General features: G+C 32.7%; 3 protein-coding genes across 3 annotated transcripts in view; all 3 read left to right on the top strand.

Moving 5' to 3' along the window:
* The first annotated feature begins 409 nt into the window (after positions 1–409).
* LOC120260241 (homeobox-leucine zipper protein ANTHOCYANINLESS 2-like) lies at positions 410–5,121 on the top strand. The gene is made up of 10 exons (XM_039267684.1): positions 410–426; positions 973–1,120; positions 1,207–1,454; positions 1,555–1,672; positions 1,775–2,467; positions 2,544–2,645; positions 2,736–2,939; positions 3,558–3,732; positions 3,819–4,186; positions 4,385–5,121. The coding sequence occupies exons 2-10, from the start codon at positions 989–991 to the stop codon at positions 4,760–4,762; spliced, it is 2,418 nt and encodes an 805-aa protein (XP_039123618.1). The 5' UTR covers positions 410–426; positions 973–988; the 3' UTR covers positions 4,763–5,121.
* Positions 5,122–9,843: 4,722 nt separating this feature from the next.
* On the top strand, positions 9,844–12,719 carry LOC120263079 (RHOMBOID-like protein 2). The gene is made up of 5 exons (XM_039270998.1): positions 9,844–10,147; positions 11,341–11,504; positions 11,647–11,810; positions 11,894–12,144; positions 12,433–12,719. The coding sequence occupies exons 1-5, from the start codon at positions 9,864–9,866 to the stop codon at positions 12,542–12,544; spliced, it is 975 nt and encodes a 324-aa protein (XP_039126932.1). The 5' UTR covers positions 9,844–9,863; the 3' UTR covers positions 12,545–12,719.
* A 960-nt stretch (positions 12,720–13,679) lies between these two features.
* The window catches only part of LOC120262605 (protein HAPLESS 2-like), a 10,021-nt gene continuing 4,922 nt past the window's right edge, over positions 13,680–18,778 (top strand). Inside the window, 8 exon segments of the mRNA XM_039270662.1 lie at positions 13,680–13,885; positions 13,964–14,107; positions 14,425–14,513; positions 14,876–14,915; positions 16,288–16,345; positions 16,422–16,482; positions 17,064–17,142; positions 17,481–17,615. Coding sequence (XP_039126596.1) covers positions 13,691–13,885; positions 13,964–14,107; positions 14,425–14,513; positions 14,876–14,915; positions 16,288–16,345; positions 16,422–16,482; positions 17,064–17,142; positions 17,481–17,615 — 801 coding nt within the window. The 5' untranslated portion in view covers positions 13,680–13,690.

Genomic DNA, 18,778 nt, shown 5'->3' with positions numbered 1-18,778 from the left:
CACTGTAGTTGGCCACATTAAATAAGACAACCTGGTGACCGTTCAACCGTCCGATCATAATCCAACGGTCAAAACCCCATCCCCAAACTCCTTCCAGAACCATCCTCCTGGCTACCATTCTTCAAGGGCAATTCCGTCAACAAAATTAAACCCAACATAAAACCCGGTTTTCCGACCCGGTTTCCCGGTCCGGTTTTCTTACGTCTTCTTCTTACTCTTTGTATATATATATATATATTTAAATATATAAAATATATAATTATATAAAGCTTTGACTCTTGATTCATAGAGAGAGAGAGAGAGAGAGAGAGGGCTGAGTAGCTAAGTCAGCCCCAGAGCAGGCCCTTTTCCCGTGTTTCTTTCCCAATAGTACATACATACAGCAGCGCAAAAGAACAACAAAGAGCCTTGGAAAAATCCAAAGCTGTGAGTCCTATCCCTTAATATTTTTTTAATTTTTTCTCTTTTTTGTTTTTATTTTTTAAAAAAAAAAGAAAAATGATATTTTTAATAATTTTTCACTGCAATGGGATGCCTATCTTGTTTCCTGTTTTCCTTTTTGTACGTTTTCTTTTGTAGCTTTTTATCCTCTGGGTCAAAAGTTTTATCATTTATATATATATATATATATATTTGTGATCTTCTTCCTTAGTTTTGTTTTCACTGTCCTTTCATTCGTGAGGTCTGGTAGTGTCCACATGTGTTGTTTGCCATATCTCTCTTTTTTCTCTCCCCAACAGAGCTTCTTCTTCTTCTTGTTGTTGTTGTTTTTGTTCTTGTAGGGTTGTTTTTGAGGGAGAGGGGGAGAGAAGGAGGTGCTAAGCTTTGGGTATGGGCTTTGCCTTCTTTCTCTTTCTTTCTGCCCAACTTTGAGAGAAGGGAGATGAAGGAAAGAGCACTTAATTGAAAGAAAGAAAGAAAGAAAGAGAAAGAAGAGTAAAAGTTTAACTTTTTGTTTCTTTTTTTTTTTAGAGTGTTTGTTTGTTTGATGAGTTTTGGAGGGGTGTTTGAGAGGGGAACGGGTGCAAGAGTTGTGTCTGAGATACCATTCAGTAGTTTGGGGATGCCTGGTGGACCAATCTCTCAGACTCGTCTTGTTTCCGGCCTTTCTCTTGGCCTGGTAATTAAGCTCAGTTTCATTCATCTTCTTCCTTTCTTTCATGTGTTGGTTTTGTGTTTCTGAGTTTGTGGTGTGTTGGTGAGCAGCAACCGGACGGCCGGAGTGAGATGAACCGGATGACTGCCATTGGAGGAGCAGCAGCAGCAGGAGGTGGTGTGGGCTCTGATTCAGTGAACAAGAACAACAATAACAATAACAAGGATGATGAGAATGAGAGCCGGTCTGGGAGTGATAACTTAGAAGGAGGTTCTGGTGATGATCTTGAGCATGAGAATCCAAGAAAGAAGAAACGTTACCATCGTCACACTCCCCAGCAAATCCAAGAACTAGAAGCGTAAGCATAAAAACCAAAAAAAAAATCAAAACTTTGACAAAGTTTCCATTTTTCTTCTTCTTTTTTCCTTTTTATAATCACTTAGTAATTTCATTCACAGGCTTTTCAAGGAATGCCCTCACCCTGATGAGAAGCAAAGGATGGAACTCAGCCGGCGGTTGTGTTTGGAGAGCCGGCAAGTCAAGTTCTGGTTCCAGAACCGCCGTACTCAAATGAAGGTTTGTTTACTGTTCTCTTTTTCTTCATCTTCATCTTCTTAAACTCTCTTGAATGATGATATATGGTTCAATATTCAATATTTTTTTTTTGGAATTTCACAGACTCAGATCGAGAGGCATGAGAACTCGATATTGAGGCAAGAGAATGACAAGCTCCGAGCCGAAAACATGTCTATCAGAGACGCTATGCGGAACCCGATCTGCAACAGCTGTGGTGGCCCGGCGATGCTCGGCGAAGTCTCGCTCGAAGAGCAGCATTTAAGGATTGAGAATGCCCGGCTTAAAGATGAGTTGGATCGAGTTTGTGCACTTGCCGGCAAGTTCCTTGGCAGACCAATGCCTAGTCTTCAGCCAAATCATCATACAAACACTCCTACTAACATCAATGCTTCACTAGAACTCGGAGTTGGAAGCAATGGATTCAATGGTTTGAGCTCGGTTGCGCCGACACTCCCCGTCGTGCCTGATTTCTTGCCGGTGGTGTCGAGCCCTTTGGGGAGTGTTGTTTCGGCATCGGTTTCGGCTCGGAGGATTGATAGATCTCTTGAGAGGTCTATGTTTCTTGAGCTCGCATTGTCAGCAATGGATGAGCTAGTTAAGATGGCTCAGATGGATGAGCCTCTTTGGTTTCGGAGTTTGGATGGTGGCAAGGATTCTTTAAATTACGACGAGTATCAGCAATTGTTTCCTCGGTGTATCGGAGTGAAACCGGCCGGTTTCATCTCCGAAGCGACGAGGGAGACCGGGATTGTGATCATCAATAGCTTGGCACTCGTCGAAACTCTCATGGATCCGGTCTGTGTTGATCTGCATGCATATCTTGTTTCATGAGTTGTGCAAAGTTTAATTGAAATTGTGGTTTGTTTGGCAGACTCGGTGGGCAGATATGTTTCCTTGTGTTGTTGCTAGAGCTACTGCTACTGATGTTATTTCCACCGGAATGGCTGGCACTAGAAATGGAGCTTTACAACTTGTGAGTTCATTCTTAGTATGTATTTAGTTTTCTATTTGATAGAATGGAGTTTAATTAATTAATTAACACTTTATATTTATGAATTTATAGATGAATGCTGAGCTGCAAATTCTCTCCCCACTGGTTCCAATCCGGGAGGTGAATTTCCTGAGGTTTTGCAAGCAACACGCTGAAGGAATTTGGGCTGTGGTTGATGTGTCAATTGATGCAATAAGTGAAAACTCAACCCCAACCTCTTGCAGAAGATTACCGTCTGGTTGCCTGGTGCAAGACATGCCCAATGGCTACTCCAAGGTAATTTTCATTATTTAATTAAATAAACTGTATAAAAGTCTTTATAAATTGGATTCAGAATTCAGAGCTTGTGCTTTGGATTCTAGTCTTGCCATGAAATGCAGAAAACTAAATTAAAAAAGAAAGTTAAAAATAGTCAGCGTTGGTGGTGATGGACTTTGTTTGTGGTTGGTTGAGCAAGCATCACCCGGATTTCCATGCTAAGTTTTCTATTATTTTGGATGCTTCTCCTACTCACTACTACCCCTCGAATGCATCACCCCTTTGATTCCTCTTGACTCTTTTACATTATTAATTCTTATCAAATTCCCACACCCCCCTTCTATTCTTCATCTTCATATCTCTTCACGTTTATCCAGAAATTAACACACATATAAAAATATATTAGAAAAAAAAAAAGAAAAAGTTTTTCATGTATATGTCACGGTTTCAGATCTTTGGTTGTATTAGTCAAACCTATTATTTGTCTGTATGTGGGGTAGCGTGTCCTGCTGCACATGCCCGCTGCTGCATGACGCCAAGATTTGGTTATGCGTGCGGTTATGCATGCAAATGCATTGCAATGACCATCTTGATGTGTAGTGTTTGTTGTTCTTATGTGATCATGGATGGGTTCAGGTCACGTGGGTTGAGCATGCTGAATATGATGATTCCGCCGTGCACCACCTCTACCGGCCGCTCCTGCGCTCGGGCTCGGCCCTCGGCTCACCGCGCTGGCTCGCCACTCTCCAGCGACAGTCTGAGTGTCTCGCCATTCTCTTGTCATCCTCCGTCCCCGGCCGTGATCACACTGGTGTGATTTCACTACTTTACTTTGATTAGTAGTTTTATTTAACTATATATCATTGTTTTCATTTCAATTGTTATTGTTTTTGTTAGCTATAACTGCAAGTGGTAGGAGGAGTATGTTGAAATTGGCCCAAAGGATGACCGGGAGCTTTTGCACGGGTGTGTGCGCGTCTACCGCACACAAATGGAGTAAATTGTGTGCACCGGGGATTGGAGAGGATGTTAGGGTGATGACTAGACAGAGTGTGGATGATCCCGGTGAGCCTCCGGGTGTTGTACTTAGTGCCGCGACATCAGTGTGGTTGCCTGTATCGCCGCAGCGTGTGTTTGATTTCTTGCGTGACGAACGCCTGCGCAGCGAGTGGGATATACTGTCTAATGGTGGTCCTATGCAAGAGATGGCTCATATTGCTAAGGGCCAAGATCATGGCAATGCCGTCTCGCTTCTCCGTGCTAGTGTATGTTTTCGATATCATCTTATGCTTATGTTTGTATCGATCTTTTTATCATAATTCTTGTTGTTTTTGGTTATTAGAAATCAAAACTTTTAACCGAGCATGACATGAAATTGATTGATTTAGTTTATGATTGTAAAGATCACAGGTAGAATTTATAGGGAGATCAATTAATCAACTTTGTTTTGTTGTTTAATGTAGGCGGGGAACTCGAACCAGAGTAGCATGCTGATATTGCAAGAGACATGCACCGATGCGTCTGGTGCATTGGTGGTGTATGCGCCGGTTGATATACCGGCAATGCACGTCGTGATGAACGGCGGTGATTCAGCTTATGTCGCGCTCCTCCCCTCCGGCTTCGCCATCGTCCCCGACGGCCAGGGAAATGTCAGCAATGCAGCAACAGCTTCCGGTTCACCAAGAATCGTCGATGGAGGTTCACTATTAACCGTCGCATTTCAGATACTTGTCAACAGTTTACCGACCGCAAAACTCACCGTCGAATCAGTGGAAACAGTGAACAACTTAATCTCATGCACGGTTCAGAAGATCAAAGCTGCTCTTCAATGTGAGAGCTAAGAGTTTTATTTTCTTTTATTTTTCCTTTTTTAAGGTTCAATGTAATACTTAAGGGAAAAAGAAGAGAATAACCTTAATAGTTGTTTTTTTTGGTGTGGGAGTGATCACAACAGAGTGGGGCTGAGTCAAGAACGAACCAATAAAGAAAAAAAAAACAGAAATACAACCTTTGCTTGCAATGGTGGTGGTTCGGGTATTGACTCAAGACTCTCCCACATCATGTGGTGATCTTTCTCCAACCCAAAAATTAGAAAAAAGACCATGTTGTGTTCTGTTATTAGCTTTGAACCTAGAGAACAAACTATCTTGGATGATGTTTTCCTTTTATTTAATTAATGAATGGGAATGGATTAGTATTAGTTGTTAATTATTGGGAACCTTAAAAAAAATATATATATATATATATATATATATATAAGTTTTAATAATTTGTGGTGTCGGTGGAGGGAGGAATGGCATTAAATGCAAGGCCTGCAAGGTTCTGGTGATCCAGCATGGTGGCATTTAATGCTGCACTGTGACCACAATGTTTGTATTGGTGAATGGAGATGTATTTTTATTATTTTTATTTATTTATTTTTATTGGGTGGGAGTTCTGGTAAAAAGGAAATGAGTGAGAGCTTTCATTTCAATGGCGTACAAAATGAGTAATAAATGGGATCACGGGTTGGGAAGAAGGAGGAGGAAAAGGAGGAGAAGAAAGGGTTGGGCGCCGCCGAGCGGCGCTGCGCGGTCAGGTGGGGTGCAGTGTTGTGACGTAGAACGGCACGGTCACGTTGGGCTTGCTTGCCATGCATGGGACATACACTACACGTGCCTCTCAAATGTTTAAAATTTTCCATGGGTTTATTTTCATTTTTTTTTAATAATAAATATTACCGATAATTTTTTTGGTTGGCACCGAATTTTTATGTAAGGTTTTTTTTTTTTAAAAAAAAAAATGGATTTGAACTTCACCTAATATGAGGTGATAGCACTGATGTTATTGAATTTGCACATAAATTTCATGCATGTAGACCTAGTTTGTCTATATTTGTTAAAAGATAAAAAAAAATTAATAAAATTTTTAATATATATATATATATATATTTATAATCTCCTGAATAATGACAAGCAATTCATTTTATTTCTGATTGAGGATTGTGATTTTTTCATATTTATTTTAAAAAATTAATATCATAAATTATATTTTTTTAGAAGGATAAATTTAATAAAAATAGAATTAATAAAGTGGTAGAGATTTGGATTAATAAAATAAAAGATTTTAATTTTGAATATTTTATGTATGTAAAAAGTATTTATTATTGGGAGATATTTACCTTTACATAAAGTGAGTCAAAGTAAAAATAAAAATAAAAATTAATAAAATAAAATAAAATAAACAATAAATTCAAACTATTTATGTACATGAAAAATATGTTTAGCATGTTCATGTAAAATATTAAGTTAAAAAACATAACATTGGAATTGTTTATTTTTTTAAAAAAAATTAGAAATATATATTTTTATGAATTAAATATTTGTGGAAGAAATATGAATGTGTGAAATGAGAATTTATAGGGGTATGTTTGTATATAATATATGTAAAGTCGTTGAATTTATGAAAAAAAAAATTATAAGTTTATTTTAGTATGTCATGGCAAACAATTCATAAATCTTTTCTCAAAATAATGTTTTAAAATATTTTCCCCCATTTTTCATATATTTTTCTATTTTTCTCCAAGCTCAAACCAGAGTGTCTTTATATTTTTAAATATTAATTTTAAAAAAAATTTCCTGAGAATTTTTTTTTCATAAACTTATATTTCATAATCATAACAGTTAATTTTTCAATTAATGTAACTCACTCCGTCAATTTATTCTATCTTACAACATGTACTTCCCGCTTAAAATATATAGTTTCTTTTTAACATTGTGTGTTTACGTTTAACCACATAAATTTTCACTTAACATATAGTACATTTACATTTAAAATTTAGTCTTTTCACTTAAAATTATGTGTTTCCGTTTTAAAAACTAAGCGTTAATTCTATGAACATTAACTATCTTTATGTCAACATCAACTACTTTTATGGTAAAAAAATTTGAAAAGTAACCTATTTAAAAAAAAAGAAAGGACCCTATGAAAATACTCAAAATCATGTAATTTATTTTATGAATAACTTAACTTCAGATGACTATTTGTTCATAGCCAGTTTTATATACTCTACCCCTACCAATACTATAATAAAAGGGACCATAACTTATATTTAATAAACATTATCGAATCTACCGATTGGGACTAGACTATTCTAGTTAATTTAATGTCATTTTCAGTATTTAATCCCAAAATAATACCAACAAAATTTTTCGGTGTAATTTAAAGCCTAAAGGCATTAGTGTGCATTGAGCTAAATGTAACATTATAATCAAATATCCTTTTTTTATTATCATATTTAACATGGAAGTAGATTATTATTTTTTATTAATTATTATTTCTTGTTTTACTTCCATTAATGAAGTGATAGGTGGCGGCCACATTCACTATAATTAATTATAAAGGAAAAAAAAAAGAAAGAAAGAAAGAAAGAGGAGTGTAAGTGGGAGTTAGAAACTAAAGTGGTTCATTTATTTCAATCGGTTGAAAAAAATTTTAAGTATGGTTGGTTAGTTCATTTCACAATCAAATGGCCCACTTTTATACCTTCTTACAAAAAGAGAGAATTTATGAAAACTCTAAAGTTGTAAAAAATATCATTCATTGCATTTATTTATTTTATGTTTATTTGGAGATTTTTTTTAAGGCCTGTCATCATCAATAAAGTTTGTACTTTATTGTTGGTAAAAGAAATGTTCACTTAGGAGAAGAATTGAAGTGAATCTATAATTATTTATTGGAAATATGAAAAGATTGGTGATCCTTGATTTAGATTGTATTATTTATTGTTTTTAAAATATTTTTTGTTTACAATTAAATTATATAAGTTTATTTGATTAAATCAATTGTTATGTTGACTTGTGTTTTGAGTAGTAGATAAATAAATGTTTTTATAAGAACAAAATTTTGTTTATAAATAAATGACTTTTATTATTATTATTATTATTATTATTATTTTATACAAATCTCAACCAATTTCATTTTTTTTTTATAAAATGATATTATGGGCGGGAAAATTAGTAGAATAATACTTAAAAATATTCTTATAATTTTTTTTTCAAGCACCCTATATTAAAGTTATTAAAACGTTTGTTATAATTCTAGTGATATACTGATACAATAATCATATGGGAATAGAGGGAGCGACTAGTTAAAAGCCAATATAACTTACATAATCTAACAAATTAAAGTAATATATTTTATTTTAGAAGCTAAATAAACCCAATTTTTAGAGGATAGAGTGATTTAATTCTTTATTAACATTAAAATTATTGGGATAGATTATGTTATGCAATTTTTTTAAAGAAATATAAACATCAGTTTATGATGAGTAAAATATCAAATTTACATCAAAGGAGAAATTATAAGCTATATATACATATGAGCATCATTCATCTATAGGCCTTTATAAATAAAAAATCTATGGACGTCCATTATTAACCGTTGGATCTTAATCCAACTGCCAACCGTGATGAACAATAGTTATTACATGTAATAAATACAATAATCACTGTTTAGAACACTATATCACACAATAATACTATTTATCAATGTCAACCGTTGGATTATGATTTAACGATTGATAATTGGACACCCATAGATTTCTTATCGTCCATAGATAATGATTTGCCTATATCTATATATTGTATTACAATCACTTGCCGGTCTTATATATATATATATATATATATATATGAGGGCGAGATTCCTATAAATGTCCTATGTAAAAATTTTTTTAGATGTTTGTCTCTCAACCGTTGGATTTGAATCCGACTATTGCAAATCATCCATTTCGATGAACAGTCAGCTTAACCGTAATTATAAATAATAGCTTAACAGTTATTATAAATAATACTATAAATAGTGCAAAAGTGTAAATCCAACCAACTAATGGGGTGTTTGTTTTGGTGGATTTGAAAGTCATGGGAGTTAGAATTACAAGATTTTTCCAAATCATGTGTTTGGTTTGAGGGATTTGAAAAAGATATTGTAGTTGGAAATACTTTATCAATGGTTTTGGATGAATTTAGAACTACACCCAAATTGGGTGTAGTTCCAACTCCATGCTTTGGAACTCCAATAAATTACTATTTTTCATTAATATTTGATAATATATAAAACTAGTGATTATTTTCTAAAATACTAAATAAAATATATTATAGTGTAATTAATATTAGTAGTATAATATATAATAGATATACTATATTAAATTAATTATTTGAATAAATAATTAATATATTATATTTTATTATAATAAATTAAGTATTAATAATTATATTAATTATTCATAATATTTGAAATTTGAATTCATATTTACATAAAATATTAAATAAAATATATTATAGTGTAATTAATATTAGCAGTATAATATATAATAGATATATTGTATTAAATTAATTATTTGAATAAATAATTAATATATTATATTTTATTATAATAAATTAAGTATTAATAATTATATTAATTATTCATAATATTTGAAATTTGAATTCATATTTACATAAAATAAAATAGATTTTATAATATATATATTACTTATTTGAATTCATATTTACAAACACATATTTTCCAAATACAAATTTACAAATCCCTCCAACCAAACACAAAATTCTTTGATCCAACATTGCAAATACATCTAACCAAACACTGGATTTGACTCTCCTGAATTTTCAAATATAAGGATTTGTAAATACAAATCCACTGCATTTTCAACTACATTCAACCAAACACACCCTAAACATTTTCAAGTCCATTTTTCTTAACATTTTACCCATTTCTCCAACAAGACAGACATTTTATTTTTACCCAGTGGATCAGGAGATTGTTATCATAAAATTTTGCTTTATTTATATATTTCTAAACATTATTATTACTTTTTAATTCTAAAAAACAGAAAAATTGGGAAAAAAAATAAATAAAAAAAAAGAAAAATAAAAAGAAAAAAACAATTAATAGAAATAGTGAATGAACGTACATGAACAACCTCTAATGGAGATGGCCGGCGCCGGTGAGCCCCGTCGTGGTGGAGGATTGGGGCCATACTACGAGGAATCATCGGAGGAGAGGAGATCCTTCTTCGTCCCTGCCGTTGTGGTCGCCAATCTCGTCGTCTTCGTGGTCACAATGTACGTCAACGATTGCCCATCACACCGCACTCCTTTTGGGCCCTGCATTGCCGTGAATTTTCTTCATCGATTCTCCTTCCAGCCTCTTCGCCAGAATCCTCTCTTTGGTCCCTCTGCGTCAACGTATTGCCATCCTCCTCCTTTCTCTGATTGTCAATTGATTCAAGTTCTTTGTTTGTTGTGTTCTTGTATGTTTGGTTTGATTTCTTCCTATTTTGATTGTTTGAAGTTTTTCTTGTTATTTTTGTTGAATTCTTGCGTTGGATTTGAGGAAATTAGGGAGGTTTGGAGATTGATTTTGATGTTGTGGTTCTGAATTATAAGCATGATTTCCAATTATTTGATTCCCATTTTTCTGAATTTTTGTGGATTTTGCATCAGAAATCCCTTGTTTATAGATTGAGGAGCAATACTAAATCCTCCTTTGCATGGTGTTTCTCCATGTTCAGTAATTTGAAGGTTCTGTTTCGGATGGTGCTTTTTGAATGCTGAATGTTTTCTTTTGTGGACTATATCTTAGCAAACAATAGTTTTTGAGGATTTTATGGATTGAGGAGCAATGCTACATCCTTAAATGCATGATGTTTCTCCAATTAAGTTTGTGAGGACTTCATGGATTGAGGAGCAATGCTAAATGAAATCTTTCAATGCATGATGCTTCCCCAAGTTACAGTAATTTGAAGGTTCTATTTCTACATTGGATGGTTGAATCTTTTCCTTTGAGGACTATTTATGAGGGCTTTATGGATTGAGGGGCAAAATGTGAACTTCTTAAATGCATGATGTTTCTCCAAGTTCAGTAATTTGAAGGTTCTGCATTGAATGGTGTTTCAAAATGCTAATTGTTTTCCTTTGTGTGCCAAGACTACATTGGATGTTTCTTTACTTTGTTCTCTTTTCTCATTAATGATATGAATAGTGGAATTGTCTTCTTATGTTTGGTTTAACGAAGAAATCAAAATGGGTATTTCTCCAAGTTCAGTAATTTAAATGTTCTTCTACATTGGATGGTGTTGTTGAATGCTGAATGTTTTCCTTTGTATACCTATACTACATTCTCATTGGATCACCCTTTTTTTTATTTAAATTTCATTGGTTCTTTTAAAAAATCTTTCAGAGATTGAACATGCAAATGAAATGATGTGTTTAATTGAACGAAGAAATTTAAATGGGCATCCAAATGAAAGAAAATATCAGTAAAAAAGAATTATGTGCACTTGCTTTCCTTCATTTTTCTCCAATCCAAAAGCAAATTATATGTTGGATTCTAGGATAGAAGGTGATAAGAGTTCTTACTTCTTTCATGATGGTTTCAGTCTAGTTAAATTGGGGGCTTTAGAATGGATAAAGGTGGTTCGCCAACATCAAGGATGGAGACTAGTTACTTGTTCTTGGTTACATGCAGGGGTTCTACATTTAATTGCAAACATGCTTAGCCTGACTTTTGTTGGAATTAGGATCGAACGACAGTTTGGTCTTGGTAAGCATTTTCTGACAAACAAATTGCTATCTTTTCCTTTTCAAGTGATGCCCAAATCCAAGTCTGTTAATTGAACTGTTATGAGCTTCCTTTTATCTATGATTCCACATGAACTATTTATTAATTTTTCATGGTCCTGCAGTGCGAGTTGGGATTATTTATCTCATGTCCGGTCTTGGTGGTAGTTCTCTATCATCTCTTATGATTGGAAGTGATATTTCCGTTGGTGCTTCTGGTGCATTATTTGGAGTTCTTGGAGCCATGCTTTCAGAACTTATCACAAACTGGACTATCTACTCCAACAGAGTACGATGCGAACATGTGTCATTTAAGTTCTTGATCATATTCTACTACTGCAAATATCCTAAATCAAGGTCTTTATTTGGCAGGTCTCTGCTCTATTGACTCTGATATTTATTATCCTGATCAATTTAGCCATTGGGATATTACCCCATGTCGATAATTCTGCTCATATTGGAGGATTTTTCACCGGTTTCCTCTTAGGTTTTGTATTACTGATGAGGCCACAAATCATTTGGGTTGAAGATCATGATGTACCTTTTGGAAGTAAGCCCAAACCCATGTATAAGGCATACCAATACATATTGCTAGCAATTGCGCTGCTCTTGCTATTATCAGGGTGAGCATTACTTCAATATTTTCAACAATCATTCAGTTCTATTGTGTTTTTAAGTCCTGCATAAAAAGAGTATTAGAAATAATTTTCCTTTCTATTATATTATCAACTTTTGAATTAATGTGAATTTAAAGCTTATTATATACATATATATATATACATATGTATTTTGGTATTGTGTGTTCATGCACAAACATTTTAAGAAGCAAGTTAGATTTTGTAGTAAAATAATATTCGAAAGCAGATTCATTTAATTGATTTGTTATTCATTGTGTTTTTCCTCGTCTCCAGATTTGTTCTTGTTTTCGTATTATTATTCCGGGGAGGAAGACTGAAAAATTATTGTGAATGGTGTCATTATATCAATTGCGTTCCGACATCGAGACAGACATGTATAGATTGAAGAAAGAAGCCGTTGTTTTTTGAGGCATTGGACAAGATCTAACTCTGAAGATTTTGATCCACATACATCTTGTTAACTTTAACTAGGGAACTTTTTCCTTCCCTGTGTTTGGATTGAAATGAAATTGTTGAAGAAAAAGAAAATTACTGTGGACATGTGTGTGTTTTGGTTGTAAGCTGAGTGTTGTTTCTTATGGTTGTAATTTTAAACATTGGTTACATATATAGTAAACACAATTGTTTTCAGAAATTTCTGTATCTATTGGCTGTTAACGAGGGCTATTACAAGCAACTGTTAATATATATATATTTGATAAATGTGACATGCATGTATATAATCATGGGCGTGCACATGGATCGTCCACCAACACTTTATGCAGTGGGGTCAATGCCGCTATCTGCTAGGATATCAATTCTTTGAAAACAAATTCTTATCTGAAAAAAATTTCTTTTTTTTAAATATTTTATTTTTTTAATTTTTTTAATTTTTTTTTTATCAGTCACTTTGGGGTTTGAAGCCTATGACTATAAATTAATCTTAGCAAGATACATAAATCACTAATCATGGGCGTGCACATGAATCGTTCACCAACACTTTATGCAGTGGGGTCAATGCTGCTAGCTGTTAGGATATCAATCCTTTGAAAACAAATTTTTATCTGAAAAAAATTTCTTTCTTTTAAATATTTTTTTTTATTAATTTTTTTTATCAGTCACTTTTGGGTTTGAAGCCTATGACTGTAAATTAATCTTATTTAGATACATAAATCATTATAAAGAAGATAAAGAAATTAAATTTGAAATCACTTGTTTATAAGTGACCAAAATTTTTCAATTTTAATTGAGCCTTATTAATCTATTTTATTTTTATTGTATTTTTTTTAGGTGCATGAAAGTCACAATTTTACAGAATATATATATATATATATATATATATATAGAACATAAAAGAGATTCATGAATTTGAAAAAGATATGTCGAAATCAATAAAATCATTATATAAATCCTTAAATAATTAAAATAATTAAATTTAAATTTCTTTGAAACCGTGTAATTTGGCGGGAAAGCCGTTATAGGAGTTGCCCAATAACCATAACTACCATTCTCTCTCTCTCTCTCTCGATCGGTTCTCCAAACCCTAGCGAGCATGGCATCACGGCGCCCTCCAATTCTATCTAGGGTTTTCCATCTCTTCCTCTTTCTCCTCACCCTCATCTCCGCCGCCTCCGCCATCGAGATCCTTTCAAAATCCAAACTGGAGAGGTGCGTCAGAACCTCCGATTCCGACGATCTCGACTGCAAGAAGAAGGTCGTCATCAATATGGCTGTCCCCAGCGGATCGGTGAGTTCCTCCAATCTCAATGCTCTGCTTTGATGATTTCAAAGTGGTTGATTGTTTGTTTGCTCTGGATCATGGAAGAGTGGCGGGGAGGCTTCAATGGTTGCAGAGCTTGTCGAGGTGGAGGAGAATGATACGCAGAAGATGCAGACCATCCGTTCGCCGCCGGTCATCACCATCAACAAGTCAGCTGCATATGCGCTCTATGAGTTGACATACATTAGGGTATGCAAGAGGTTCTCTGTGATTGGTTTTTTGTCTCTAAATTAGGTCAAATTTGATTAATTTACTTTGTTTCTGGATGAATGTTAAACCTTATATATCCCTTTTATTGTTTTAATGTTGATTATGTATATATGGATTTTGTGATGTTTTCTTTTATTTACCCTGTTAATATAGGATTTGATATATGTTATCTGATTTTTCTTCCAAGGATGATCATATGACAGAATTTTATTGTTACAAAGATCTTTGTTATCATCATCTTTAGTTTTTGATGCTATCTTATTTTGCTTGTCTCGTATGCACTGATATTTCTATAGGATGTCGCTTACAAACCTGAGGAGTTTTATATCAAAACCCGTAAATGTGAACGAGATGCAAGTGCAAGAGTTGTTAAAATATGTGAAAGGTAAGCATGACTAATCTTGGTTGTAAGGGTAAACATGAAAGATTTTGTTTTGCTGATGGTAACAAATTTCATCCCAAGGCTTGCTTTGATTTATTTATTTTTTTTAATTTCATTTTGTGACATGTTTCTTTCTATGTTCAATTTTATGGGATCTTATCATGTTTGTTGTTAAATTTATTAATAGTTGTCTTCATTTATTTAGAGAAAAGTTTAATGTGAACCTATTGTTTTCCCATTTGGATTCAATAGGATATTGCATCTGGTCATTTTCCCTTATAATATTTTGTGTGAGTATGGTCTTTTAGAGCACATACTTTATTTTCTTCTAATGTGGCTAATGACTCACTTTTTTTTTTGGCTAGATTACATGATAGGGATGGCCATGTAATTGAGCACACGGAGGTGAGACCTGAATCTTTAATCTAGTGTTGAAGTCATCAATTGTAGTTGAAACTTCAAACAATTTATATGAACTTTAGATATTTTGTGTTGTATGAAACGACGTGAATTCAGTAAGCTAATCCATATTATCTTGTTTTCATGCATACAGGCATTTGTCCTTAGACACATGCCTATAATGTCCATACTAACATACACATCATACAATTAGCTCAAGTTCTAGATTGTTCTTGCTTCCCATTCACAGTATTATTGGGCATTAATCTAACTTTGAATTTGCATATATCCAATATAAGTGTCTCAAGAAGCCACTGACTTTATTCAGCTAAATCAATCCCTTTAGAGGCCTATATGTCATATCTCCATTCACTGTTAACTTGGGTTCCTAGTGATGATATCAACATAAGTATGTGCATGTGCGCACTAATATGCCTTCGACAAACATAAAAAGTTGACTTGGCAACAACTAATAATTAAGTGGGAAAGACAAGACATACATGCTTGAAAAATTAGATTATGTTTTAGGTGTTCTCAGTACTCTGTTCAACCTAGATGTTGGTGATACAATGAATTATTGAAGTATAATAATTTAAGTTTAGATCAGTTGATGGCAAGCCTGAAGGATGAGACCAGGATTACTACCATTTGAATACATTTTCATTACTTGTTATTTAATCTTATGATTAATTAGTAATTGTGATAAAAGTGCAGTGGATATGAAATTGTGTTGGTTTATAGAGCATGAAAAAAAGCAAAATACACTACTTGTAAATATTGCTCAAAATGAAGAAAAAAGATTTATTATGAGAACAAATTTACTAAATTAATGCTAGAAAAGTCATCTGAGATGCATGACTTTAAGGCATATATTTATTTTTATAACAAGTGGTATACTGTTGATGGAGATCAAGGATTATAAACTTGCTAATACAGTAAGATGAGTAGAAATGAAAAGTTTCATTTTTTTTTTGTGTGTGATGATTGATTATTCTTTTGAAAGGAGATATGTAACTCCAGAAGAAAAAAAAAGAAAAAAAAGAAGCAAAGCTAACTGGGAACAAATGTACGCAAGCCAATATTTTCTGAAATGATTGTGATTGTTGGTTACCAGGATCTAGCATGCATCTGTTTCTGATGGACTATCTTTTAACTCAATTTCTGCAATGTGTATGCTGTAAATTCAGATGTAACAGTTTTTATTTCCTACCATTTACTAACTGTCACTATTGTTGCATTGAAGCAGATTTTCTACAAAACATCAAAAAAATGATAGTAGCTTTGTTTCCATAGAAAATATTCTTAGCCATTTTAAATTGTTCTTTCAATATTTGAATGATTTATTTATTTTTTTCTATTTTATCATCATTTTTTATAGCCAATCTGTTGTCCATGTGGGCCCCAGCGTCGTGTTCCATCCTCCTGTGGCAACTTTTGTAAGTGCTTTAAATAATTCCCTTCCAATTATCTTGCTAGTGTCTCTAAATATCTAATCCTTTTGTGTTCAATTAGTTGATAAAATAATGAAGGGGAAAGCCAACACTGCACATTGCCTCCGATTTCCAGGTGATTGGTATGACTATTATCAATCAAATCCACGTTTGTGGTATAAGTGTTTTTCATGGAATTTTTAAGTTATATTTGAAGAGGAGTGTTAGAGATTGAAATCTATCAACATGGTGCTCTTTGTGGTACCTTTCTTACGTTTTGTTAAAAAGAGCCTTCTTTATCAGTTTGAATATCTATTATCTTTCTTATCAAAGCCATAATGATAATTTTTAATAAGTTTATTAAGTTCATAATGTAAGATATGCGTAGTTTTTATTATGCTTTGGAATTTATTCCCAAAATATTAACATTTGGCATTCTATCCCTAGATCCTTATTTCATTATACAAACTAAGGCATGAAACAAGGCATATAAAATTATCCGACAATCTTGCTTACTAGAAAACGGCTGAACCACTTCATCTACTTGATTAAAGCTCCCATGGGATGTTCACTTAACATGAAGTACTGCATTATGTGTCTTGTAAACCATTTCTTGTAAGTAACTAGGAATAACAAAATGCTAGAGATGGTATTTGGAAGCTAACCTACCTTTTTATTATTGAAGTTAACGGCATCATTTTTTTTACTTTTCTTTGAATCAAAGGTTCCATGTTTTTGGTATTGGAAGGAGATCGCTTGGTTTTAGTGTCCGAATTGAAGTAAGAAAAGGATCTTCTATATCGGTATGTTTCATTATAATCCATTTTCATTATTTTCCACCAATATTTGATTTTCTTTTAATTTAGTAAATAGATATGTTATGTCCAATATATTTTAACTTGAAACCTTGAATTTTATTTATACTTTGCACATATTTTTTATTTGATGTTCATTAGCTAATATGGTGTGAGTTGTAATGATTATATTTTTATATGCTAGTCTATTGGAACTATCAATATTTTCTTCTTTCTTGTAGGCTCTAGGATTATAAGATTATTTAGTAAATTAGTAATTTGTTTTTGTATGCCATATGACAAGATGAACGTTGCTTCTGTATTGATTGTGGCCATATTTCTTGAAGGAAGTCATTGTTGGTCCAGAGAATAGAACAGTAACATCGAAGGACAATTTTTTAAGAGTTAATCTTATCGGCGATTTTGTTGGCTACACAAGTATTCCTTCATTTGAGGACTTCTATCTTGTAACCCCTAGATTGGTATGTCTCTGAAATTCAATTTCGATTGCACTTATTCATAAGATATTTATTATACATATATTTGCTTAACTTTATGAGCAAGAGCATAAGTTTATGATAATATAGCTAATATTTGTATTTCTTCATGCTAAAGATTTCTCTTGTTTGTGATTCAATAGTATTAGTATTTTGATAAAAAATAGGTTTATGTAAATTTTTATTTGATTTAAAAAGTCGTTTTGAGCGGATATCCCTCCTTTGAGGTCCACCCCACCTTGTTAATATTTGTATCCTTGTAGCACTGTTTAAATGTCAAAATCAGTATTTTTAGGGCATATTAAGCTACATGAAAGTACCTAATAGTTATGCGTAACGTTCCTTTATATTACTTTGTAACAAGTTTTGGGAATATTTGGACATTTGTGATTAAACCTCATGAAGCAAATGTAGAAAAAAAATCCTATTTATAGAAATTTTTTTATATTTTTATATATTAGAAAAATAAAGGATGACCTTGAGTAATAACATAAAAGACTGTAGATTGTTTAGGTTTTTGGTTTTTTAATCCATGTCATGTTGAGGTGTGAAATTACTTATATATACGTCATTGTGCTAGTAAATTTGGGAAAAAATTACATTATTGCCTATGATTTTTTTATTATTATTATTATTTTTATTATTTTTTTATTTTTTTATTTTTTTGGTAAGTGTTGCTTTTCAAATGACAAAATGATATGAATTTATGAAATACCATGTTAACGTTATTACTATAAATTAAGGGTAAGCTTCGATAATTGAAGAACCAAACCAAAAGTTTTCATCAATTGAACCATTCTTTTTAACTTTCGATCATATTTTTCTGTTTTTCAATTTTAAATAAAATTTAATAGTTGATTAATCAAACCTAAACTGCTTTTAAATAGTTTTTATAATATATTATTTATCATAAACTTTAAAGCTATCTCATTTGAACGATTAACGAATCAATAAGTTTAAATTGAAGAAGTTAAATTAAATGAGTTTTTACCCTCTTCTTTTCTGGCAGACCATACTTCGTTTATAGTTTATAGCAATGGCCTTATGTTCAATTCGTGGCAACTACAAAAATGCAATTCATTTTTTGTCCGATATATATATATATATATATTGATTTAATTAATTATTATGTACTATTTATTTTACTC

This window comes from Dioscorea cayenensis, chromosome 1, assembly GCF_009730915.1.
Source record: "Dioscorea cayenensis subsp. rotundata cultivar TDr96_F1 chromosome 1, TDr96_F1_v2_PseudoChromosome.rev07_lg8_w22 25.fasta, whole genome shotgun sequence".
Taxonomy (NCBI): Eukaryota; Viridiplantae; Streptophyta; class Magnoliopsida; order Dioscoreales; family Dioscoreaceae; genus Dioscorea; species Dioscorea cayenensis.
This window is presented reverse-complemented; position numbering and strand designations above follow the sequence as displayed.

Coding starts and splice junctions, on each gene's coding strand:
- LOC120260241 (XM_039267684.1), top strand. CDS start 989: ATGAGTTTTGGAGGGGTGTTTGAGAGGGGAACGGGTGCAAGAGTTGTG. Junction 1,121..1,206: donor CCGGCCTTTCTCTTGGCCTG/GTAATTAAGCTC, acceptor GTTGGTGAGCAG/CAACCGGACGGCCGGAGTGA. Junction 1,673..1,774: donor ACCGCCGTACTCAAATGAAG/GTTTGTTTACTG, acceptor GGAATTTCACAG/ACTCAGATCGAGAGGCATGA.
- LOC120263079 (XM_039270998.1), top strand. CDS start 9,864: ATGAACGTACATGAACAACCTCTAATGGAGATGGCCGGCGCCGGTGAG. Junction 11,505..11,646: donor CGAACGACAGTTTGGTCTTG/GTAAGCATTTTC, acceptor ATGGTCCTGCAG/TGCGAGTTGGGATTATTTAT. Junction 12,145..12,432: donor CTGCTCTTGCTATTATCAGG/GTGAGCATTACT, acceptor CCTCGTCTCCAG/ATTTGTTCTTGTTTTCGTAT.